We start from the raw sequence: 26,823 nt of genomic DNA, 5'->3' as shown, positions 1-26,823 counted from the left end.
GTAAGCATGGCCTCTCCATTATTCCCAAATAACTATTATGAACAAAAAAATAACTACAGGACATTTTTTCAACTATATGCCAGTATTGTTTTTTTAAAAATCTGGGCACAGAAAATGAAAATAGTTGATATAAATCAGAAACAGTCTCAGAGATATAGAGGAAAAACTGAGGGTTGCTAGGTGGGAGGGGGGATGGGATGAGGGAGAAGGTGAGGGGATTAGAAAGCACAATCGGTAACCACAAAATTGCCATGGGGATACGAAAGTCAGTTTGGGGAATATAACTAATAAGATTGTAAAGATTTTGTAGAGTATTCGATGGACACTTGTCTTATTAGGGAGACCACTTCAGGGATGGTGTAGATGCCTGATCACTGCACTGTACACCTGAAGGTGAAGCTGAATAATAATGAATGTCAACTATAATTTTATATATATATATATATATATGTATATATATATATATATATATTCACAAGAAAAGGAGTACCGTATAAGAAATAGAGACAGTGGATATGTAACAGCTGTATGCGATGTCAGAGGGGTAGTAGATTGGGGGATGGAGGTTATCACTTTTTGAGGAGTATAAATGATAAATGTCTATTACATTGTTTTGTACACCTGAAACTAATAAAACAAATAGTTGATACATATTGATTAAGGTTAGTTTTAATTTGATCTAAGTTTAATTAAATATCAGTTCTCAATAACATTTGATTTTAGTCCATTAATACTCTAGCCTTTTACATTTCAAGATGACTTTCTTTCAAAAACATGATTATCTTTCTCATTACATTTACTTTGGGATACATTTCAAATTATCAAAGAAAAAATTTAGTAAGTTTCCATTAACATAATTAATACTTTTAGATTGTGAGGGCAGGCAAAGAAGGAAAGAATGAGAGGATGGGTTTTACCTGGCTACAAGATTTACTGGATATTGGAAAATTTACTTAACAGAAGTAAACAGGTAACATGGCCATAATTATATTTGCTTCACCTACCAAAAATAACTTTTTTTTCCTGAGTGAGATTCAAACAAAGCACTGTTTTTAAAAGACATTTTAAAAGATGTAAAACACTATATTTACTTGGTATTGTGCTTAACAGTATAATGCTATATCAGTTGAAAGGAGTGTTTAGTAATTGTAAACCTTGAAAAAGTTATATAATAATTGATCTGACTCATAGTTCCAGTAAAAGAGAAATAGCTAGCTATTACTTTTATAGAGTTGTTAATCACATTTATATTCAGCACTCTACCTGAAAGATATTTAACAAATATCAATTATAAACGTCTTCTGACTTTGAAAATACTTGAATTTTTACTTTGACACTATTTCAAAGTCAGCTCCCTTCAATTAGTACAATAACTAACTTAGTGAATGGGAACATGGGATTTTCAGGAGATGGGACTCTGAGTAGACAAATCAGATGTTTGACCTACTGCTTTCCTGTGATAAGGCCACGATAACAATTAGGTTCAGGAATCAGAGAGGTCTTAAATAAAAATGTTAAACATAGGGACTTTTTGCATAAATCCAAATTAAAAATATCTATGAGCAAAATGAAATCCAACTGATCCAGTTGGTTTCCACGTTTAAAATCTCAACCCTTTTGAAAGGAAGAGGTCAGATGAAAAACTGCATGAGAATATGCTCTATCTGACCATAGCCTATGAGGTCGTTTTGATTCCACTAAGTCAGTATCTTGAACTAACCTTCTTAATACATTCAGTGGTGTCTAGGCATGGACTTTTCCAACTATCTGTAGCCCACAGGAACAGATGTCAGACTGCATAACGTACAATCAATATGCATAAACCTCTTTTTTGCTTCTATCCTGCTTTTCTTCTCTCCTTACTTTCTCTCTCCCATCCTCCTTCTCTCTCTTCCTCCCTCCCTCCTGCCCTCCCTCCCTCCCTCCATTTCTTCCTCCCTCCTTCCCTTCCTTCCTTTCTTCCTTTTCTCCTCCTCCTCTTCCTCCTTTTAGCTATAAAGTTCTCAAATATAAATGTTGTTGGCTTTGATATTCATTTTGCATTCATTTTTGTCTCAATATCTGTCTTCATTATGTATGATTAGAGATGTATCCTGAATACATTACAGAATAAAATGCTTTTGCTGAATTTACAACATGACTTAGTTTAAAAAAAAAGTCTGATACATTCTTCACAATTTGAGTCCCAAAAGCAACGCCTACACTTTGCTTTACTAAGAATTAATGTCCTTGGACCATTTTAGGTGTCTTTGCAGGAAAGGGTTACTTATCTGTAGTTGTGAGACTATAGTAGTAGCTCTAATGAGTACCCAGCTAACTTTGGTTCCTTTCTCTTAAGAGCTACATGACATGTTGATGAAGTAAATACAGGTAAGCAGACTTTTAGTAAAATCTTTCTGGATGGTCACCGTGGAGGGATATTTCCAACTCGTCATATCCCACTAAATGTCAGAGCACATTTTTTTGAGTTTGATATGCTTTCCATGGCTTTCCTTGTCTTCCTTTCCAAGCTTCACTAAATCATAGTAAACACCATAACCACAGGGGTGGGCTATCTAAGCAACTTGTGAATAAAAGGTCAAGAATATGATCTTTCATAAATTTTGTTGGCATCATTTCTATTCTTTATCTCTGCATTTATTATAAAACAGAACAATGTAACAAACTATGCATGTATAGAACAAATGTTACTCTTGTTATGTATAACAATTAGTTGAATATAATGAAAGATAAATTCTAATTTTATACAATAGGTTCTGAGTGTTCTACTGACATTTTACAAAAATTAGGACCAAAGGAAATTAAGATATATTAGACAGGAGACTAATACATACATAACAAAATACCTACCCTCTAATCCCCTTTATGTGGCTTTCTCTGTGTGTTCATGCTTTCCTTCTTTCCTCAGGACTGTGTTCTACCCACTTCTCCCTCCTGCCACTCTCTCCTGGTCTGTTTCCTCAATACCCCTCACAGGATTCCATCATAATTTACCTATGATGATACTGTGATGATTTTTCCACCTAAACATTCTTCATTTCCGTATTATAAGGCAGTAAAAAAGAATTTGTTGTATAGTCTTGTGGGTCTCAGATAAAATGTTTCAAGTGGTTAATAAGGAAATCAAGTTAAGTTACCAAAGGGCACTTGGCTGAACTGTTCAGAAGGAACCGTTGGTCATGTACTTCTTGTACCATGATATACTGAAAAAAGTCATAGTATCAAATTTTTTTCACACTATCATAGGTGTGTAAAGTCCCCTGACAGAGGTGAGTGACCCGCTTCTTAACAAGCTAGAACTGTTAGCTTATTAATCATCAGATCATATGCCAACCAGGCCCATTGCTTCTTTTATTTAAGGCATCTACATAGTCATCTTTTCACCTACTACGGCTAAAATAAAAATAAAAAATAAAAAGTTGTTCTTCATATACAGAGATCAGCACACTGAGGTACTCATCTCTCTATCCATTTATCCTTCCGGTGAATATCCAGCCTCATTGGTGAGCTATCTGGTGTGAATATGAGTGCAATTTGTATCCATGCAGATTAACTGGTCAACGCAGATTTAACACCAAAATTCCTTACTTCATGAGTAACGCATCTTAGCAAGAGAATAATTTGATCAAATATGAAAGAGTAAATGGAAGTGAGAAGAATGTACAACACAGTGTGTAAATTGGCTCTGGTTTCTCGCATTATTCAAACTTCAAATGGATGTCTGAAACACTGTGACTCTAGAAGAATACAATCGAAGAATTTATGTGAGGGAGGCATAGATAATTGGGCTTATTTTCTTTCAAATTTCTAAGTCTCTTGAAATAAAAGATCGGGTGTTTTCTTTCAGTTGCTTTTCTTTCAGTTGTTGTTTTCACAAATGCATAGCTGTATACTTATTTTTGAGAAGAATATTAAGCTATTTAGTAACCTATTAAGATTTAATGAAGTTAATAGATTCAAATGATTCTTTCTAAATTACATATATTATATGTATAACACATATACATATGAGTATAAATATCACTGAATTTTCTTAGTTTGTATTATTTTCTTTATTTGACTAGACAATCAGGAGTTGGAATTATCCATTTCTTTTTTTAGAAAATACATCTAGAATGACCTCCAAAATTATACATCAGAATAAAATTCCAGGTATCTACCCTTTGCATCAGAATGTTGGTTGTCATTTAGATGGAGGCAGTGAGTAGGAACAGCCATAATTTAAGTTGTTTTTTAAATAGCGATGTTATTTTTCAGCAGCCCTGAGGAACACATTTTCCCTGTATTTTTCTAAGTACATTTATCATTAGTGTACTTTTATTTTTATTACACTTTTATTTCTGTTATGTATTGTGCTTTTCCCATGTATAAAATTAGGGCTACTTGAGCCTTCCTAGCCTATGTACAATGAAACAATTATTCAAAATTCCCAGAAGATTCCTACTTTTTTACTTGCTAATAAAAAACAGATAGTGGAGAATTCCTTTTCCTTCCAATATTCTACTGCTATTCATTAACCTGGACACCAGTCAGAAAAGCAGTGATAAACTGAGACCCATTTGAAACTCTTGCTATGATTTCATATCGAGGTCTTTTCTAGTAATGAGGACACATCTGCACTGCCAAACTTAGTTCTGCCCTTTTCTCATATGTTGAATCTTTTAGCCTCCACATTTAAGCTAAATGGACGCTTTTTGAATATCACTGGAGTTAAGAACTGTATTATTGGTTGAATATCATATTGTACAAAGAAAAAATGCAATATTAAGTTTTTGGTTAATTTTGCCTAAGTTATTTATTTTAATGGGCCAAAGTAAAACAACAAATGATCGTTAATCATTTACAGAATGTTTGGATCAGAATGAATTACCAGTCTGAATGTTCTAAACACTCTAAACAAGATTAAGTCCATAACATTCACTGGGCCTGGAGAGAAAAATCAGATAGTTCCACCTGCCTGGGAATCCTTTTCACGACAGAAAACCTCATTATTTTTCATCCTATATGATCCTATATGATTAGGCTTCCATTATGTACAATGCCTATATATAACTTGAATACTAAATTCTAGGTCATTTTAACTTGAAATAAAACTTTATGCTAAAGGATGTTCAAATATTGTTTTTTATCATGAAAGCTATAGTTTTACGTAATGTACCAAACGTACACAAGCAGTATTATGTTTTAGTATGAAAGTAAAAGGAGAGAATTCTGTAGCAACATGCAATTTTACAATATTAAATTAAAAAAGTAAAGGAGAAAATGCCTTTTAAATTATTTATTATTATTATTTTTTAAATAACTTTTAATTGCATTTAACAAACACATTTTGAAAGAGAATGAATGGAGAGAAAATAATGTGACAACAAAGAAATACAAATGATATACTACAATAATATGAATGACACAAATGAGAGATAAATGAATAAATAAAATAATATATAAGCCAAGTAAAACATTACAGTGTTTTGGATTGGGAGCTGCTAGAAGCAATGATAATAATAATAATGAAAAGGCAGAATGCGAAAAGAATCATCGGGGAGAAGCATTATGTATAGTTTAGAAGTTCAGCCTTTATACTCAGAATGGGCCTATAATCTTAGTTTTGCTGTTTCCCAGCCATGTAATCTTGGGCACAGAAATTTAGTTCCGTCCTCTTTAAAAGAAATATATTTACCTCATCCTTAGCTGTGTGGCTTAAATGATAGAAAAGGACTTAACATAGTGCCCAGAATACAGTAAAAAATTAATGAAGAGTATTATTTTGATTTCCAAAGAAAACTAATCTAAAACTAATCAAGATAGGGAGCCAGCAGCAGCAGTGCCTGCCTCCAGGGAGCAGAGCATCCCTGAGGTCCAGGTGGGATTTTTCTGATGGGGTTGATGTAAGGGTGCAGCATCAGGTCCCAGAGAAGAACTGAGTGCAGGTTTGGAAAGAGACAGCACAAGCTACCTTCAAGAATTACACAAAGGCGTATTTGGCTGCTGTTTGTTCTTTTCTTACTTGTGGGGAGTATTCAGTTGCTCTAATGCTATATTGGAGTCATATTCCAGAGGGTTGAGAAAGCCAAGCTAAGCTATTTATACAGGCGTCTTGGCCATGGCGTGCAGAAACCCAGGCAGGTATACAAAATGATCTACTGGGTGGTAATAAGTAAACGTTAAGGTTTTTATTATATTTTCAATCTAAAATAAAAATGATATTTTATTAATATTTAATAAGTAGGCTGACACTAGTATTCCATTATTTCTTATGTTAGTTGGTCACAAGGTCTGAGAGGAATCCTGGGAGAAAACAGACAATTATACTATAAGAAACGATACAGTGAGGCAGTCATTTCATTTGCTCACCTTTACCCTGAAGCTTATTTTTGAGTTAGGCAGATTTGTGGCTTATATTAGCTAGCTTCAACTAAACCAATTTTCCTATAATAGGCTGGTGCGAGACAAAATATTCTTACAGAAGGTTTTCACACAAAAACGCATATGTGAAAGACAATGCTAATTATGTAAGAAACACACAAACGCATTAATAAAGAAGCTTACACTTCATATGGCTACAAGCTTTTCTTCAGCAACATTACAAGACAAAAGCAATGATGACAATCGTTTAATAGTGTATATATAATTTTTAATAAAAATGTATATTAAATACTGAGGAATGGCTTTTGTGATTGGAATCATTTTTTAAAAAGGGTAAGGTTACAGAGATAGCAGTACACGTGAAACGCATTTACTGTATCAGTTACGAGTAAACCAGAATTGGACAGTGCCTCAGGATTTTACAGATGTGGTACACGTTGTATAATAATGAGACCTTTATATTTTGAAGAATATCTTTAAAATCTTGTACTGAGATATAGAATAATTATGAATTTATTTTTCCTCACAGATATTTACTGATTATCTTACGGGAAATTTAAAAAGTTGGTGAATGTGGCAACTTAATTCTTTTTTAACAACAGTAGAAAAATTCCGAATTTGTTAAACTTTTTAGTGATGACAAGTGGTTATTGGTAATACACTTTTCATTAGATATTTAGGAAAAAAGTAAATCATGGTTATCAGCAATATGCTCCCATTGAGGTATTAAAGAAAAAATAAACACTGGTTGCCTCTTCAAGAAAATTATGATGTGAAATAGTCCTTTGAAGATAGATATTTGGAAATTATCATGTGCTTATGTTATGTAGAATAACATGTCACTTTTAAAAGCTGTCCTATCTTCTTATTTAAAAAAACTTCAAATCAAATATTGTATTTTTTTTAATAACCTTCCAGATGAAAACCTGGGTTTCAAAGCCATTTATTAAAGCAAAAACAACAAAAACTTAAAAATACCACATTTTCTGATAGCAAAAATGATTGGCATCAAGAACGATTAACATTCATTCGTGGAATTCCCATAATTAAGAAAAAAATTTGTTTTCAATTCCAAATTTAAAAAACAGGTAGCAAGATGTGTCAAGTATTATCTTTGACCCACTTCTTCCATTTCCAGTATATCCTTATGGGTTATGTTTTTTGTTATGGATAGTCATTAAAACTGTGTCAAAATACAAAAATAAGCCTAACTTACAAGTTCAATTTCAAATAACTCTATAACAAAATTTTAGACCAAGATTTTGAAAAACATTGAAGCACAATCAATTAATGCTCTCTATAAAACACTATCATTATTCATATTTTAAGGCAATCAAATGTATCTGTATTTAAATAAATATAATAAAATAAGTTTAGTTTATTTCATTGATTTTTATTTTATATTTTATCAATATTTTATATTGTAAATAATATATTAATAATTTAGTGAATACATTTAATTTCAAACTAAATAAGTATATGTACAATGAGTTTGTAAAATAAAATAAAAAGTAATGATAAAGGGAATGATAGTTGTAAAATAATACAAAAAGTAGTGCATTAAGAAAATACTTGAAAGTCATTGTTTAGTTTATATTTAATAAGCAATAGAGAATAGTTAAAAATACCTGAGCAATAGGTATTATCTATTATATTAAATATATTAATAGGTATTATCTATTATATTAAATTATCTGAACCCTTGAAAATAATTATCGGACAACTATAGACTGGAAAAGGGAGAACGAGAAGGCAATGACCAGTGCTAGGATTACTCAAATCACTGGTGAAAGGTCATGAAGGCCATAAAAAGGATCTTGTCCTTAGGAATAGGAGTTAATGTGGAGTGTGATAAAGTAGATGTGGAGAGGAAAGAGCGGGTAAGAAGAAACCTCAGATTACTCAGAAGATTAGTGACTAGCAGACTAGAGACAGAGTGAATGATAGTGCCATTATCAGAAACAGAAGGTAAGAAGGAGAAACTGCTTCCATAGAGAGTGGATAAGATTCTAACATACTGAGCTCCAGTTTACAGTGAAGTTCGAAGTGGAATAATCTACTGAGTATTTGAAAAAGCAGGTCTGACAATCAAAAGAGGGGCAGAAGGTACACAAATTTAGGAATTATTCATGTGGCTCCTCTAAAAGGAATGAAGATAGAACTGGAAAAAGAACAAGGAAAACCTTATTGTATGGAAATTGGGAAAGTGAAAGCAATAGAGATAATCAAGGTAGAACTCACAGGGGGCAATCAGAAACACAAAAAGAGAACAAAAGAGAAAGGTCATGAAAGCCAAGGATAGTTTCACAAAGGAGAAAGCCATAAAAAGCATCAGGTTTTGAAAAGTGGTTAGCTAGGAGAAGCAATGGGTGGTGGTGATGGTGGTTGTGGCTGGATTCAGCCATTAGTGTGGAGAATATACAGGTATCTACTTTCTCTGACTCGGATAAACTCATTAATATAACAAAGGAAGATCAGGATTTATTTAGTTAGTTATGCACCATATACCAGATATGGGTTAGTAACCATGTTAAAAACGGTAAACAAAAAAGCAACTGAACCAGAGTCTGGGTGGACTATAACTTCTCATTAGAGTTCTAATATTAACTTTTAATATTCATAAACCATTTCATTTTCCAGAAAGTCACTGCTGTCATCTGTGAATTAAAATTATTCAACAAGATCTCTTATAGTTATGAAAAATCAGAGTTCCTCTAAAAATGATAGTATTGCCTGTGCAAATATTGGTTAAGATAGAGCACTCTTAAAAAAGTTTTCTGACTCTGGGTGGTGAACACACAATGGGATTTATAGATGATGTAATACAGAATTGTACACCTGAAATCTATGTAATTTCACTAACAATTGTCACGCCAATAAATTTAATTAAAAAAGTTTTTACTAAAGAAAAGAATATACAGAAGGTGCCCAAAAAATGTATACGCATTTTAAGAAAGGAAAACTGTATTAAAATTGTAATATTCAATATATACCAATAACAAAAGATGAATAAAAGTCATGTGTATACTTTTTTGGGCACCCCTGGCATATTTTTGCAGATTATACTTGGCTTGTAAGTAATCCTTCAATATTAAACACATTGCACAAAACTCCAAATACATTAATTAAAATCATGCTAAATACTAAAACAAACTTTTTAAGACAAATGACTTGTCTTAAATTTTTCTACATTTTTTTTTTTTGCAATCACAATTATATAATTATTTTATGGCTAACCAAAGCATAAAAAGGCTTTAAAATGAAAAAAAAAGAAAACAAAACAAAACAAAAACTTGACTCTTATTTAACCAAGTAGATAAGTGAATAGATATTTAAAGACACCCATCATTTTATGTTAAAGGTGGATACTACTTTAATGTTCACAGTGGAGAAAAAAGGAGTAACTTAAAAGAAACTCGTCTTTATCATTCCATAGAATTTTGATAAATTATTTGATCAGCATAGAGCTAGAAAAATAAATTTTATATTGATGCTTTATTTAAATTAGATAAGCTGCCAAGAAACCAAAGTTTTTCATTTTAGCAAACAATCGTTATGCTTTACTGAAAATGCCGTTAATTGAAGGATTTCACTTATATAATTACCACTAAGAACTTCCTGCACTTCGGTAAAAAATAGTAAATTACATACATTAGACTGTTCAAAGATAGGAAAACATAACTTACGGTTTTTTCTTTCCCAGGTCCCACCTGATCCGGCTTTACTGTGTATGCTGCTGCCTGTGGCTGATCTTTTATTTTTTGAATTGTCCTATCATCTTCCTCAGGCAAACTCTGAGGTGTCCCAGATGGTAAATCTTCCATCTTGGTCTGTGGTGGTTTCTTTTCTTGCACTGCCAGTGGAGCCTCCCTGCCTTCCAGCTTTTCTTCAGCAATTTGTACTACTTGAGTTTTAAGTAAGTCATGTTTCTCTTCCTGCTCTGGAGCTGATGTTTTTGCTCCTGGGGCTAACTTTCTGTCTTCAGGGGCTGGTCTTTTGTCTTTAAGAGTTGACTTTTTCTCAAGAGGTAGCCTTTTTTCTTCAGGAAGTGGTTTTTTTTCTTCAGGAGCTGGCTTTATTTCTTCAGTGGTTGGCTTTTTTTCTTCTGGAAGTGTTTTTTTGTCTTCAGGGGGTGGCTTTTTTTCTTGAGGGGCTAAAGCTTTGTCTTTTGCTTGTTTACTCTCTTCTTGTTTTTGATCTGTAGTCACCCTGGGGGACATTTTTTCAATTAAAGGTGGTTCTTTTACTTTTTCTGGAATGATTTTTGCAGCTTCTGTTTTTACTTCTTGTTCCTTCTTTTTCACTTTTACTTGAGTAGGCATTGCTGCTTTCTGAGGAGGTTGTTCTGCAGGGACAGGCATCTGAGAGGCTTTTGGTCCTGATGGTGTAGGTGGCATTTTGCCCATGTCTCCAAGCTGTCCTGATATTGCTCTCTGGGTTTGGCAATTTAAACAAAGCCATTCTTGAATCTGCAAATAAAACAGAATTGAACAGATTAACTACATTATAATGTATCTGTTCTGGTGCATTTACCAAGGTTTAAATTTGGGAATTTACAGAAGATGGGTCAATGTTTTCTAAACCAATGAAGCTGATTTTTAAAGAAGATTGCAAAAAGACGCCTTGAAATAAAAAAAAAATATATATGAGGAATCCTTAAAGATGAACAATTCACTCTCCTCACCACAAAAAAGAAACAGAAAATAAATCTTTAACATTATAGATAGTCTCGGGAATACCTTGGGGTTTTTTTGTGTGAAAAATTTGCAGTTGTCCCAAATAGAACTATTTTTAAGCCTGGTACATTCCAAATTAGTATTTCCATCACATATTTATTCAAAAACTACTAAATTTCATTGTAATTTTCAACGAATAATAACCACTTAATTTTTTTTTTTTTTTTTTTTTTTTTTTTTTTTTTAGGATTTAGCCTATATAATCTATCTCTTGACTTGGATAAAATATAACTCTTAACTACTACAGTAGAACTGTACAGGGTACAGTGAGAGTTTTCAAGAATCACTTATACATAATTCGTTATCTGCTTTAAGATTAAAAAAACTCATTTCATTTTTAATAATATTCATATTTCTCATGCAATAGAGCAAGAAGTCTTCACAGGCTCAAATTGTTTGGTGTCTTTCTCTCCAGAGTTTTCTGAACTGCTGACTAAAGCAGAGTTTTCTCTGTCCTTAGTGTTATACATTGCTCACCTAGGTCAAGTGAACTGAGGTGGACTTCAGACATAGGAATTCCTGGGAACTACACCAAAACTTGTCTAGTAGAATACCTTTTTAATGAACTATTGGCTAATTCTTTTGCTAACTAAAAGACTATAAGCTACTCTCTCATAACACACAGATGATCATGTGGGAGACATAATGTTAGATTAATAATAATAGTAATACAGAATTCCTCCTTTATTGATGTATGTTGTGCTTTCTCTTACATTATATGTTATAGTGTAAGAAATAAAGGCTATACATGTAGCTTCTAATTGTTACAATTTAATTAGTATTTGTTCTGTAAAGTACACAGTTGGTGTGTCATAAAAATAGAATTGCATTCATATGTTGCACTGTCTTCTGCAAAGTTGAATTTCAAACTGCTTTTCATACTAGATCACTCTTTCCAGTTGCATAACTTAAATTATTTTGAGACAAGAATCACTATTGTTCTAGAATATTATCAGAGATATAAGTTTCATTTCTTACTTCAGCTTTTTCTTTCTTTAGAAATAGAAGAAATGTTGCTTATTAATGACTGTTTTGAAATCTGTCAGCCATTATAATTCTTATTTGCTGATCTAAAAGAGACAAAAGTCAATTTGACCAGTAAAACGCTGTCTATAAAACATTAGTATGCATTATGGATTCATTTGCTTTTTGTGTGTATGATCATCCAAGACCAATTTCCTTCTTAAGCAGCTCCAAAGCGAATTGTGGCTTCTGTATATAATAACTTTATATAAAAGTTTTACGAAAGAAACCGATTTGATCCTTTATATCAAATACTAAAAGCTTCAGACCTTGTGTTGCATATAGTCCCTGGAGAGATACTTCCATATTATATACAAAAAAATCAATCTTAATCTGAGCTGTGGTTTTAAAAACCATCACTTCATTGAGCCACACCTTAGCATATTTTCATTGAGCCTGAAATTAAAAAAAACAACAACAAAAAAAAGACACAAATAGCTGCATCACTGTGCTGTTTTGTCAAATGGATTCTAAAAATCAAATGCAGGTGTGTGTTAAGCATTCCTGTCACGGCATGTCCTAATGTAAATAAGTTAGGAAATTGTTAATATACCAGGAATACAGATTGTATTCCATTGGAAATTCTTGTCAATTATAAAAGTGTAATTATTTGATCTGAGTTTTGGGGACAGATTTTCATTACAGCTGTCATCTCTTGTTACTTAATAGCATATGACACCACAATGGTACACTGCTCTTATTAAAAGGTAAAATGTGCTGAGGAAATAAACATAATGATTATTTCAAAGTAGTATGTTCATTACTTTCATACATTTGAAGTTTAGGTAAAGGATAAAAGGCATAATCTATTTAATTGATTATGTCACATAAAACACTTCATTTTCCTGATTTAAAATAATGCTTGATAAACATACAAGCAGTGATAACCAACACACTAAAGTCTCCAGGCAGAGAGAAGGCAATAGTGTCAATCTAAGAGAAAAAGGATCTTGCTCTGGGAGTCTCATTGGCTAGTTCAAATTCATGTTTTGCTTAAACTTCCATCCATATTCTGTTAATCCTAATAATCACTGCTATTTTGTAATTATTTTTAACATGATATTGCTTTACTTGACTGATTTGCATTTTGAATAAATTACAAGGTGAACCTAATTCCTTTGACTTTGTACTTTGTTACCAAAATTAATTTGGAAATTAATGTTACTGTTATGACAAATAATTGTGACAACATAATTCACTTATGTATCTATTCTGTATATATTTACTCTATATCTATGAAACACATATACCATTTGGAAAGTGTATGTGCAAGGCTTAGTATATCAAGGAATCTCATTCAAGTAGAAGGAATAAGCATGGGTCAAAATAAGTATAATATGAAATAAATAAATAAAAACAACAATCCGTGAAATGGAAATGATGTGATCGATTTAACAGAGTTGTCTGATGAATCCATTTAGAATATAAGGAATTTGATAAATTATGAGTCACACAAAAGTATTTTTTCATCAATTAGAAATACTGAATTGGTGGTCTCATATTTGAGTCTCTCCTTTCTGCAGTCATAGAACTAAAATTAGAATGTCAACATATTCAGCAGAGGAAGTTACATTATCAATAAGGAATGGGAAGGGGGGAAATTACAGTAACACCAAAAATTTTATATTTATCTATACATGTAAATTTAAATTTTGTTTACTAAGAGCGAGGATAGAAAAAGGAAGAGGCTAGTATAAAATCAAAAGTGGAAATGACAAAAGCAAAATTGATCAACAAAAGTAAAAATGAATTTTCAAGGAAGTTCATTTTGGAGAATATAGGTCATAGTCATCATCATATCATCATTAAATACAAACACAATTAGTAGAAAAAAAATTGCTTAAAAAAACAATTTGGGAAATACCCTATAAGTAGATATAAAAATCTGTTGCGCAGAATTTTTTTTGCATTCTTTACCAAAATAATCCCAAAGATTTTCCTATCAATGTATTCAGGGATTTTACTAAGAAGTATTATATTTCTAGGTCCAAAATTATTATCTGCACTTTTAATTCCTCAATAGCTACACCATTAAATATCATAATGTTTCCAGTCCAGTAGCAATCTTGAGATAAAGCAAAATTACTTAAATTACATAAGAATTCAATGAATGGTATATCACCACCATATATGATTTTACTACTAGCTGAAGGTATATTACCATACATAGCATTAACTCTTTCTGTAAGGGTTATAATTACGAAAGCAATGACTCATATTCAACTTAAGGTTAAGTATTGTATGGGTATGGTTTTGTCTTTGAAACATTGATAAAGACAGATAATGAAACAATCAGAAAAATGTATATTATATATTATATAATGTATTATAATTCATATATATACTGAATGCACTTTTATTATAGTACTAAGTTTACTACATAGAAAAACACAAAATATAGATGCTTATGGAGGCTTTTTAACATACTAGTCATCACTATGGATGCTTTCAAAACATTTCTATTTGTTTTTCTGTGTTTTAAAAATACATTTTATTTTCAGTATAAGTATCTTTTCTCTTAATAGTACAAGACATAATAAAAGTTTATATTTCATCTACATTATTAAATATACTAAATACATTATTGAAGACTCTATATTGTGAGATCAATCGCATTTTTATTCGATGCTTTAACATTAGTAACCAGGATATCAGAATTCATCTCAAGTAGGGAAAATTCTGATAAACAAATAATTTATAAAAAAGTAACTCCAGTTTACCACAACATACTAGAACATATTCAATTATCAGCTAGTACATGTTAAGAAAATGCACATATTTTAACATCAAATCATCAGGGCTTGTTCAAAATGAAACAATGCTCCAAAAATCCATTAATCTTAAGAGAAGTGTAGGAAATGAAGGCAATGAAAACCCAGAAAAAGGACGCTACTGTGCTACTCAGCATTTTCTTTCAATAAGCAATTTGCTTTATATAACATTTCAACTGTAACTATAGCAACAATACCATTAAGCAAAATCACAGAACTTCAGACATGCCTATTTATTTTCTCAAGTGTCTTTTTTGAAGCGTGATAAGAAGTACTGTAGTAGGTTGAAAGTTTGCCATTAGACTTAAAGTGGTGGGGAAGTGATGGTTGCAAAACTTACGCAAGCATTCATATTTGTATTTGAAAAATCTTAATAGCATCTGAACATGAATGTTCATGAAAAGACCAACTGGACAGATTTGGAAGCTCATACGGTTTCTATCAACAGAAGTATTTAAGCACAAACTACATGGCCCTTACTTAAAATTCTTTAAAGGAAAACCAAGCAATCAAGGGGATTGGCATAATAATAACAGTGAGTTCCCTGTGTACTTATCAAGCTTTTGATTCAAAAATTAAAAAAATAGAAATACAAAAATTTTTGTTTTACTATTTGCTTATCATTCAGAATGTTATTTTTAAGCTGAGAAATAATAATGCTAATAATCAGCTTAGAAATCACTATTTTACTTATTGGCAGATCCAAAAATTGGGGAGTAATGTCACCAGCAACTTGTCAATTATATCAATGTCACCTAAAGTCTCAGCACTAGCGTGTTCTATTTCTCAAAGGCCCATGCACTCTTACATTACCATTCAATTTGGCATCCTGAAAATCAGATGTTTTGCTTACTAAATATCTAAATTTATTTCCCTTTGTCATCTGTAAAACAGAAAAGGATTGAATTCAGTTGATGTACTCTTTTTTTTTTTTTTTTAAGATTACACAATCAGTTGTTCAGACTACAGGATCAGGATATTAGAAATCGGTGATCATTCATGAGACTCCATTTTGCAAGTGTATGCAATGATGTATTTGTGATATTCTATTCTTATTCTGTCCCTCCTAAAAATGAATGAGATGAGGGTCTGGTCCTTTTTCTTGTTATACTTTTTTTAGTAGAATGTATAGCTTCCTTTGTATTTTTGTTCGTTTTACAGTCATTGAAACAAGACTACCTCATATACAAAATACGCAATTGAATGATTGGAGTTCATCATCATTTACTTTATATGTAGACTTAAGAATTATATCAGAATAAGTCAGAAAGAGAAAGACAAGTACCATATGATCTCACTTATATATGGAATCTAAAGAAAAGACTATGTGAATGAACTAATCAGAAACAGTTTTGGGGACACGGAGAAAAAAAACGAGAGTTGTTAGATGGGTGTGTGGGGGGGGTTGGGGATAAGGGGAAAGGTGAAGGGATTTGGAAGCAGCTGGTAACCACAAGATGGCCTCGGGGTTTTTTTGAAAATTAATTTGGGGAAGGTATTCAATAATGTTGTAAAGATTTTGTTGGGTATCCGATGGACATGCGTCCTATTTGGGAGACCACCTCAGGGATACTGTGGATGCCTGATCATGGCATTGTGCACCAGAAGCTAAACATTAATGAATGCCAACTATAATTTTATATATATAATGTGATGGTTCGGTGTGAGGTCAGAGGGATGGTGGATGGGGGGAGGGGGGTTCACAGTGTGAGGGATATAAATGATGAACGTCTAAGTATTACCTTGTCTTGTACACCTGAAACTAATAAATAAATAAATAAATTAAAAAAATAAATAAAAAAATAAAGAATTATATCAGAATGTATTAGAACATAAACATTCAAATGAAAACCAAGAAAAATTAAAAAGATCATTTAAATACAAATTTTCAAGGGATTACTGAATGTGAAGAGTAGGAATCAATAGCAAAACCTAATAGACTATTGATACTATTAGGACCTTGTATTGGATTTATCATTCCTAGATCTAAACTGGTCAGTGATTTTTGTCCCTACTCATCTCTTCTTTTATGAGTATGCTTATTTCTGTAAGACACTGACTATGCTTTATACCCACGTGAGGTCTCTTTCACTCAGTTGAAGCTATAAATGTAAATTTCCATATAATAGAAACTATATTAACAGACATTTCCATAATAGCAACATGCCAAGTAAAATCATGTATATATTACACCATGGATTAAAACTATATTTAGATTACTGCATACTCCTAGTTGACATTCTTTTTGCTTCCTTTTTTTTTTTTTACTAAAACCAGAAAAATTTTTCTAGTCACTTTCTTCTCACAATTCATTTGTATAGCCATAATCTAAGAAAGTAATCTCCGAGTGTTTAATGTTTTAAACACCATTACATAAATAATACAAACATACATTAATACCTCTGAATTATTACATTAACACAATTTTGACAGACCTCAAAGAAAATCAGGGGTGTAGTTTCCTTTTAGAAAAAAAAATATATATGCATATATACTTATACAAAATATATTTTTATTTATTTGAATGGATAAAAATTAATTAGGGTTCATTCTCCTATTATATCTTTTTTCTTTCCTTTTTGCTTTTTGCTCTTTTTCTTTCATGCTGACTTGCACTCAATCTCTCTCTTGCTCTTGCTCTCGCTTTCACTCTCTCTCTTGATAGAGGGCAGCAGGAAGACAGAGTAAGGCCACTAAAACTATATTCCTTGACTAAGTAATCTAATTGATTTGGGTTCAGTCAGAGAGAGGCATTAAGATAACTGATGACCCACCAGTAGGTATGTATAAAGGACAACTTCCACTCCAAGGACAGAGCTGATTTCTCACTGGTAACCAATAGTGTGATAAACTTACGGGTAATCATACATGCTGTGTTGACTTTAGCTAACTTTAGCTAGCACAAACACAAGGCTCAATGGGAAGTCTTATTTGTGGATTCATTGCATTTCTATTTGTGATTAATTTTTCAAGTATACTATACTTTAGGCTAATAGTTATTTGCATAAATTTCGTATAAAAAATAACCAACCGCTTTAAAAATATATAACTGATGTTATATGGACACCAATTCATTTATTTTATTTTATTTATTTATTGGGGTGACAATTGTTAGTGAAATTACATAGATTTCAGGGGTACAATTCTGTATTACGTCATCTATAAATCCCATTGTGTGTTCACCACCCAGAGTCAGTTCTCCTTCCATCACCATATATTGGATCCCCGTTATCCTCATCTCCCTCCCCCCACCCCCTTATTCCCCTTACCCTCTGGTAACCACTAAACTATTGTCTGTGTCTATGAGTTTTTGTTTCTCATTTGTTAGTCTTGTTCTTTTGTTGTTTTTGGTTTACATACCACATATCAGTGAAATCATAGGGTTCTTTGCTTTTTCTGTCTGACTTATTTTGCTTAGCATTATACTCTCAAGATCCATCCATGTTATCACAAATGTTCCTATATCATCTTTTCTTACCGCTGAATAGTATTCCATTGTGTATATATACCACAACTTCTTTATCCATTCACCTATCCAAGGACATTTTGGTTGTTTCCATGGCTTGGCCACTGTAAACAAAGCTGCAATGAACATTGGAGCACACATGACTTTATGTATAAATGTTTTCAAATTTTTTGGGTAGATACCCAGGAGAGGGATTGCTGGGTCGTATGGTAATTCTATTTGTAATTTTTTGAGGAACCTCCACACTGCCTTCCATAAAGGGCTGCACCAGTCTGCATTCCCACCAACAGTGTATGAGGGTTCCTTTTTCTCCACAGCCTCTCCAACAATTGTTACTATTTGTCTTGTTGATTAATGATAGTCATTCTGACTGGGGTGAGGTGATATCTCATTGTGGTTTTTATTTGCATTTCTCTGATGATTAGTGATGTTGAGTATTTTTTCATGTCTATTTGCCATTTGTATGTCCTCTTTGGAGAAATGTCTCTTCAGGTCCTCTGCCCATTTTTCAATTAAGTTGTTGTTTTTTTTTTTGTTGTTGAGCTTCATGAGTTCCTTGTATATTTTGGATATTAGCCCCTTATCGGAGGCACTGTTTGCAAAAATCTTCTCCCATTCACTTGGTTGCCTCCTTATTTTGTCGATGGTTTCTGTTGCTGTGCAGAAGCTTTTAAGTTTCATATAGTCCCATTCGTTTATTTTAGCTTTTACTTCCATTGCCTTTGGAGTCAAATTCATAAAATGCTGTCTGAATCCAAGGTCCATAAGTTTAGTACCTATGTTTTCTTCTATGCAGTTTTTTGTGTCAGGTCTTATGCTTAAGTCTTTGATCCCTGTTGAATGAATTTTGGTACATGGCGACAGATAGCAGTCCAGTTTCATTCTTTTGCACGTGGCTATGCAATTCTCCCAGCACCATTTATTGAAGAGGCTGTCTTTCCTCCATTGTATGCTTTTAGTTTCTTTGCCAAAATTATCTGTCCATATTTATGTGGTTTTATTTCTGGGTTCTCAATTCTATTCTATTCTATTGGTCTATGGGTCTGTTTTTCAGCACTACCATGCTGTCTTGATTATTGTAGCCCTGTAGTACAAGCTAAAGTCAGGGAGTGCGATACCTCCAGTATTGTTCTTTTTTCTTAAGATTGCTTTGGCTATTCGGGATCTTTTGTGGTTCCAAACAAATCTGATGATTTTTTGTTCTATTTCTTTAAAAAAGTGCCATTGGGATTTTGATGGGGATTGCATTAAATCTGTATATTGCTTTGGATAATATGGCCATTTTAACTATGTTGATTCTTCCAATCCATGAGCACGGAATGTCTTTCCATTTCTTTGTGTCTTCTTCAATTTCTTTCAAAAATGTCATAGTTTTCAGCATATAGGTCCTTCACATCCTTGGTTAAGTTTATTCCTAGGTATTTTATTCTTTTTGCTGCAATTGCAAAGGGAATTGTTTTATGTATTTCTTTTTCTGAGATTTCATTGTTAGTATATAGGAATGCAATGGACTTTTGTACGTTGATTTTGTAGCCAGCAACTTTACTGTACTCGTTGATTGTTTCTAATAGCTTTTTGGTGTAGTCTTTAGGGTTTTTTATATATAGCATCATGTCATCTGCAGAGTAATAATTTAACTTCTTCACGTCCAATTTGGATGCCCTTTATTTCTTTCTCTTGCCTGACTGCTCTGGCAAGGACTTCCAACACTATGTTGAAAAGCAGAGGTGTTACAGAACAGCCCTGTCGTGTTCCTGAAGGTAGAGCAAAGGGCTTCAGTTTTTCACCATTAATTATGAGATTAGCTGAGGGCTTGTCATATATGGCCTTCATTATGTTAAGGTATTTTCCTTTTATACCTATCTTATTAAGTGTTTTAATCATAAATGGATGTTGTATCTTGTCAAATGCTTTTTCTGCGTCAATTGATATATCATATGATTTTTGCCCTTTATTTTGCTTATGTGATGTATCACATTGATGGATTTGCGGATGTTGAACCAGCCTTGTGCCCCACAGATGAACTCCACTTAGTCGTGGTGAATAATTTTTTTAATGCATTGTTGTATTCGATATGCTAGAATTTTGTTTAGGATTTTTGCATCTGTATTCATCAGAGATATTGGTCTGTAGTTTTCTTTTTTTGTGTTGTCCTTACCAGGTTTTGGTATCAGGGTAATGTTGGCCTCATAAAATGATTTAGGGAGTGCTGTCTCTTCTTCAATTTTTTGGAAGAGTTTGAGCAGGATTGGTATTAGATCCTCTTTGAAGGTTTGGTAGAATTCACTGGTGAAGCAATTTGATCCCAGACTTTTGCATTTGGGAAGTTTTTGGATGACTGATTAAATTTCGTTACTGGTGATCAGTCTGTTTAGATTTTCCAGTTCTTCATGGTCAGCCTTGGGAGGCTATATGTTTCTAAGAACTTGTCCATTTCTTCTAGGTTATTGAATTTGGTGGCATATAGTCCTTCATAGTATTCTTGCATGATCCTTTGTATTTCTTGGTATCTGTGATAACTTCCCCGTTTTCATTTCTGATTTTGTTAATTAGTGTCTTCTCTCTTCTTATCTTAGTGAGTCTAGCCAAGGGTTTGTCAATTTTGTTCATCTTTTCAAAGAACCAGCTCTTTGTCACATTAATTTTTTCTTTTGTCTTTTTGTTCTTTATGTAATTTAGTTCTCGTCTGATTTTTGTTATTTCCTTTCTTTTGCCGACCTTGGGTTTCACTTGTTCTTCTTTTTCTAGTTCTTTAAGGTGTAACATGAGGTTATTTATTTGGGATTTTTCTTGTTTCTTGAGATAGGCCTTTAATGATATAAATTTCCCTCTTAAAACTGCTTTCACTGCATCCCAAAAATTTTGGTAGGATGTATCTTCATTGTCATTTGTTTCTAGGTATCTTCTGATCTCTCCTCTAATTTCTTCTTTGACCCATTCGTTCTTTAAAAGTACGTTGTTTAATCTCCGTGTATTTTTGTTTTTTCCTGCTTTCTTTTTGCAGTTGATATCCAATTTCAAACCTTGTGAAAAGAGAATATGGTATTGGTATGATTTCAATCTTCTTAAATTTGCTGAGGCTGATTTTATGTCCCAATATATGGTCTATCCTTGGAATGTTCCATGTACGCTCAAAAAGAATGTATAGTCTGATGTTTTAGGATGAAGTGCTCTATATATGTCAATTATATCCATTTCATCTAACATGTCACTTAGGGCTGCTATTTCGTTATTCATTTTCTGTTTGGATGATCTATCCATAGCTGTCAATGATATATTTAAGTCCCCTAGTATAATTGTGTTTTGGTCAATTTCTCCCTTTAGTTCTGTTAGTAGCTGCTTGGTATAGTTTGGTGCTCGCTGTTTGGGGGCTTAAATATTGATGACTGTTATGTCTTCTTGTTGTATAGTCCCCTTTACCATTATGAAATGTCCATCTTTGTCTCTTGTTACCTTTTTCACCCTGAAGTCTGTTTCATCTGATATCATTATGGCCTCACCTGATTTTCTCTGGGTACCATTTGCTTGGAGTGTCAATTTCCACCCTTTCACTTTGTGTTTATGCTAGTCCTTGTAGCTGAGATGTGACTCTTGGAGACAGCATATGGTTGGGTTTAGCTTTTTGATCCAATCTGCTACTCTGTGCCTTTTTATTGGTTCAGTCCATTTACATTTAGGGTGATTATTGATAATGAGGATTTCCTGTCATTCTATCTTTCGTTTTCTGGTAAGGTTGTGTCTCCATTGTTTCTTTGCCTTTTTGTTGTTGTGTGTTATTTCTGTGTGGTGGTATTCTATGATGTTTCCCTCTGTTTGTTCTTTTATTAGAGTATATATTTCAGTTCTGGATTTTTTTTGAGTGGTTACCCTTAAGTTTATGTAAAAAAAAATTTGATATTTAGAGTATTCCATTTTCTTAAGCACGCTTACATTTTCCATTCCCATAATCCCGTTCAGGTCTTTACTCTCCCCCTTTTTATGTTGCCACAAATTGTCCTTGTTGATGGTGGTCGAATAACCTCCTTTAGTATTTCTTGTAGTGCACGTCGTGTATTAGAAAATTCCCTCAGCTTCTGGATGTCTGGAAAGGTCTTTATTCCTCCTTCATATCTAAAGGATATCTTTGCTGGATATATTATTCTTGGCTCATAATTTCTCTCTTTCAATATTTTGAAAATTTGGTTCCACTCCCTCCTGGCTTGGAGAGTTTCTGCTGAAAAATCTGATGATCATCTAATAGGCTTTCCTTTGTCAGTTACCATCTTCTTTTCCCTGGCTGCCTTGAGGATTCTTTCTTTGTCTTTGATTTTAGACAGCTTCAATACAATATGCCTTGGAGAAGACCTGTTGGGATTGAGGCAATTAGGTGTTCTATTTGCTTCTTTGATTCGACTATCCAGTTCTGTCCATAAGTTTGGGAAGTTCTCATCAACAATTTTTTTGAATATATTCTCCGTTCCTTTCTCTTTTTCTTCTCCTTCTGGAATCCCCATTATTCTTATATTGCTCTTTCTGATAGAGTCAGAAAGTTCTTGTAGAGTTCTTTCATTTCTTTTAAGTCTCAAGTCTCTTTCTTCTTCCATCCGTGCAATTTCCAGGTTTCTTTCTTCAATGTCACTGATTCTTTCCTCCATCTGGTCAACTCCACTACCTAAGCTGGTTATTTCATTCTTAATTTCTTCTATTGAGTTCTTAATCTCCAGAAATTCCATTTGGTTCTTTTTTAAAATTTCAATCTCTTTCATAAAATGTTCATGTTGTTCTTTGATTGCGTTTCTGAGTTCATTAAATTGCCTTTCTGTGTTTTGTTGCATCTCGTTGAGTTTTTTCTGAACTGTAATCTTGAATTCTCTGTCATTTAAGTCACATATTTTCATATTTTTAAGTTCCTTTTCTGGAGACTTTTCACTTTTTTTCTGGTTATTTAAGATGCCTTGGTTATTCAATGCCTTGGTTATTCAAGGCAATTACTGATTTATTATTTCTCTTCCTAGATATCTACAGGAGTGAGTTCTGCAACAGGTTGATAGGAAGAGGTTTTTCTTTTGTTTTCCATTACTTATTGGTAGAATGTTTTATTTTCTCTCCAACTGCAGCCTTTTTTTTTCCTCTCTCACACAGTAGTGCTATGTTTTCTCTGCACTATTCCAGCTTCTCACATAATGGGGGGATTCCCTGGGAGACGGGCTTCTCCTCTGTTCGACTGGGTCATAGGGCGGCACGTCCCTGTGTGTATGCGGAGAGCTTTTGAAGTTCCAAAGCTCTTTCTGCATCAGATTCAGAGCCTATATGTTTCAGCAGTTCTGTTTACTCCTGTAGGGATCCATCCACATAGGTGGGGCCAGGTGCGGGGTGAGTTGTGAGAGGTGGCCCAGAACAATGGCGGCGACCACTGCCTAGGCCGGTCCCGCTTCCACAGCTCTCTCCCCTTTGCTGGAACTAGTTGGGCTGCAAATCTCTGTCTGTGGTCCACAGTTGTCAGAACAGCAAATGTTCTGTTCTTTTGATCTGACGCTGCTACTGTTCTGCTTCTAGCACCAGGTAGGTGGGGATGGGGCGAGCTCTGGGAGGGTGGGGAGGGGGCGGCTAGTATTAGTGCCTAAGGCTTCCGTTCTCTGCTCGGCAGTGAGGGTTTAAACCACCATTTTCAGCTTTCTTCCCTCAGTCTTTTCTCCGAGGTCTCTGCTGTGAGCGTTGGGTTCAGCCGTGCTATATGCTGCCCCCTCAGCCCTGTGGGCCATAAGCGGAGCCCTAGCAGTCCGAGTTCTTCCCTCTCCTGCAGTTGCGGTATTTCCCGGGATGCAGCGAGCTCGGAGCACCGAGCCAGGTCTGTGTCCTGCACCCGCGCAGCTCCGTCTCCGCACTTCTGCCTTCCCTCCTCCCCCATTCGTGCGATTCTCCCACCTTTAGGTGAATTCAGTAGTGGGCCTCTTCGTCTTGCCTGTCTGCTGTGCATGGAGTCCTTTGTGGAGTTATTGTTATTCGATTAGTTGTAAATTCTAGGGGAGCTTTACAGAGACTCACCTCATTACAGAGGCTGCCGCCATTTTGATGACGTCTCAATTTTTTATATACTTAGTTCTTATCCCTCTGATCTTATATATTTTATTATATCCCTATTACAAGAGGTGTATATTGATTTTCCGTGAGCAAATAATTACATCAGAGCAAAATAAATACTTTTTCAGTCATAGTCACTCATTAGTCAGTACTAAAGGTAATGAGTGCCTTTTAAAAAAGATTCATTTTGAAGATTTTTAACACACTTTATCAAAGAGGAATTTTATGTTTGTTTAGGTTATAAAGCTATATGCATTTAGAAGACAGATTATTTAAAGCATACTATAGCTGAATAAAATTTGTAGAACATTTTATATGATAAATGAAAACCAATCCCAACTTTTAAATTTAAGCATCATTGCTGATATAATATTCAAAGACAGCATCAAGTCACAGACTAGGGAGCCAGAAATGGATAGGAAGGAGGGTTACACTGATCAGGCTGGATGATAGAAGATGCATACAAGGTAGTTGGGGAGACTGGTTGGGTGTTAAGCCCTCCTACAATGCAGTAAAACAGAGTGCAGTACTGGAAGTCCTTTTCGCAGGAAAGAATTGGTGTGTTGATTTTGCAAGGTGTAAATTTGTCTAGGTTGAATTTGTCTAGGGAATTTCTCCAAATTCCCTTCCCTAAATGTTTTCTAGGATAGTGTGGCACTAAAGACACTTTGTGTGAGATTTAGAGCCAGAAGCAAAGCAGCACCCTCGTGGCTTTTTGTATGCTCAGAAAATTGGGGCAGAGTCACCAGGTTCTTTTGTAGCTCACCCATGTTGTCATTTATTGTTGAACTTAGGACAGCAGGCAGGCATGCAATTGTTCTAGTTTCCTCTGGATTCTTCTTTAGCTTCCTCATCAACTTTCATGTGGGAGGCAATGAGAACAGACAGGCATTCTGTCCTGGCCTGTCCTCGTGGGTTCCAGCTTATCCTTACTCTTCCCTCCTTTAAATTCATCCTCCTTTCCTTCACCTGCCTATCCTTCAGATTTCAAGCTCCAGTAGTCTTTCTGTGATCACTTATCCAGCTCCCACAGTTGTGTAAGGTCAAATCCTTGTGACAAATCTTTTATTACGTATGCTCTATACCTAATGATTCTGCTTCTCTATTTGAAGTCTAAGTGATATAGTTAGGCTGTGTCAAGTGTTATTTAGGGGTGATGATTTTTGACACTTTTATCCATTAATGTTCGTAGGTGTGCAAAGTACCTCTAATAGGGTGTTTCAGATCTTAAGTAGCATGGCCAAAAGACCGGACTAAATTTCAAGAGAAATATGACTATCTGGTTCAAGTCAATGTGACATGAATCAATGCGCCATTTGAATGGTTTGGGTATTGTTTTAATCATGGTGAAATAGTAAAGATGGTCATCAAAAATAATTTGTGACACACATCCATATACAATAAAATTTTTTTCAAAAGTTCAACATCCATGTACCCCCTATCCACTTGAGAAGTAGAACACTGTCAATACTATTAGAGACAACCAAGGACATTTTGCAATAGTCTGTAATCTCTAAGAACAGACACTATTTTAATTTCTGTGCTGTTAGACTTTTGTTTTTTGTTAAGGTTTTAGTATGATATATGTACTTTTTATACATTGTTTACTTTTATATATTTTCCACTATATGTTGTCATGCAGCAGCCTACCCGTCTGTCTCCTTGTACCTACCCCTAAAGAAAGGAGAGTCTGTGAGAGGGATTCTTTAAGGGACTTTGCTTCACTTTTGTGCTTGCACTTTATGTCTCCCTGTTTGGCTCCAGAAAGATGGCTGGTTAGCCAATGACAAATAAGATTCCCCACGGAGGTAGGGGGTGGGGGAGCAACTCAAGCCAGGCACAGCCGAGTGGGGGCCAACAGGAGAATCCATGGGGTTGATAGAGGTGGGCACAGTCCCCCACCATCCCCCACCATCCCTGGCTAAGGAGAGCCTCTGCCTCTGTGGCTGCATTCCTTCCCACAACCTGCAAGGGAAGTGATTCAGTGATGTGCTCTCCATGTATTAATATGCATAACGGTTTTGTCCCTTGGGGAAGTACATATACCCTGAGACTTATGGTTCTGCTGCCTGCAGGCAAGGGTAATTGGTTTGAATCAGTTTCCTATTATAATGTATGGGATTCACAGATCTTGAGATTGACAAGCTTATCTCCTTTACTTGCCCACCTACTAATAAAAGCTAATGCGTAGGCCCAATTCGGGGCTCAGTCTTTGAGGCTTGAGTCCCTTGACCCCGCTTACACTCTATTCTTGACTACTGTCTTTCTTGACCCTGCGCCACCCTCCTCATTCCCCACAACCCTCATTGCGCGGGATGTGACAACTACATAATTTTTTGCTGACTTTTTTCCCTTTTCAATTCTTTTCAGTAAACATTGCCTAGGTACAAAAATCATCTGTGAA

The 26,823-nt window shown here is 34.2% G+C and overlaps 1 protein-coding gene across 4 annotated transcripts in view; it reads right to left on the bottom strand.

Moving 5' to 3' along the window:
* PCLO (piccolo presynaptic cytomatrix protein) overlaps positions 1-26,823 on the bottom strand; it is a 382,570-nt gene that overhangs the window by 191,385 nt on the left and 164,362 nt on the right. For all 4 annotated transcript variants that reach the window (XR_013995323.1, XM_081079464.1, XM_081079465.1 and 1 more), the window contains exon 4: positions 10,050-10,832. Coding sequence is in view for 3 of the 4 variants with exons in the window: in XM_081079464.1 (XP_080935590.1) it covers positions 10,050-10,832 (783 nt within the window). In the remaining variant the exon portion in view is untranslated. The remainder of the gene's footprint in view (positions 1-10,049; positions 10,833-26,823) is intronic.

The sequence above is a fragment of the Rhinolophus hipposideros genome (genome assembly GCF_964194185.1).
Source record: "Rhinolophus hipposideros genome assembly, chromosome: 18".
Lineage (NCBI taxonomy): Eukaryota > Metazoa > Chordata > Mammalia > Chiroptera > Rhinolophidae > Rhinolophus > Rhinolophus hipposideros.
This window is presented reverse-complemented; position numbering and strand designations above follow the sequence as displayed.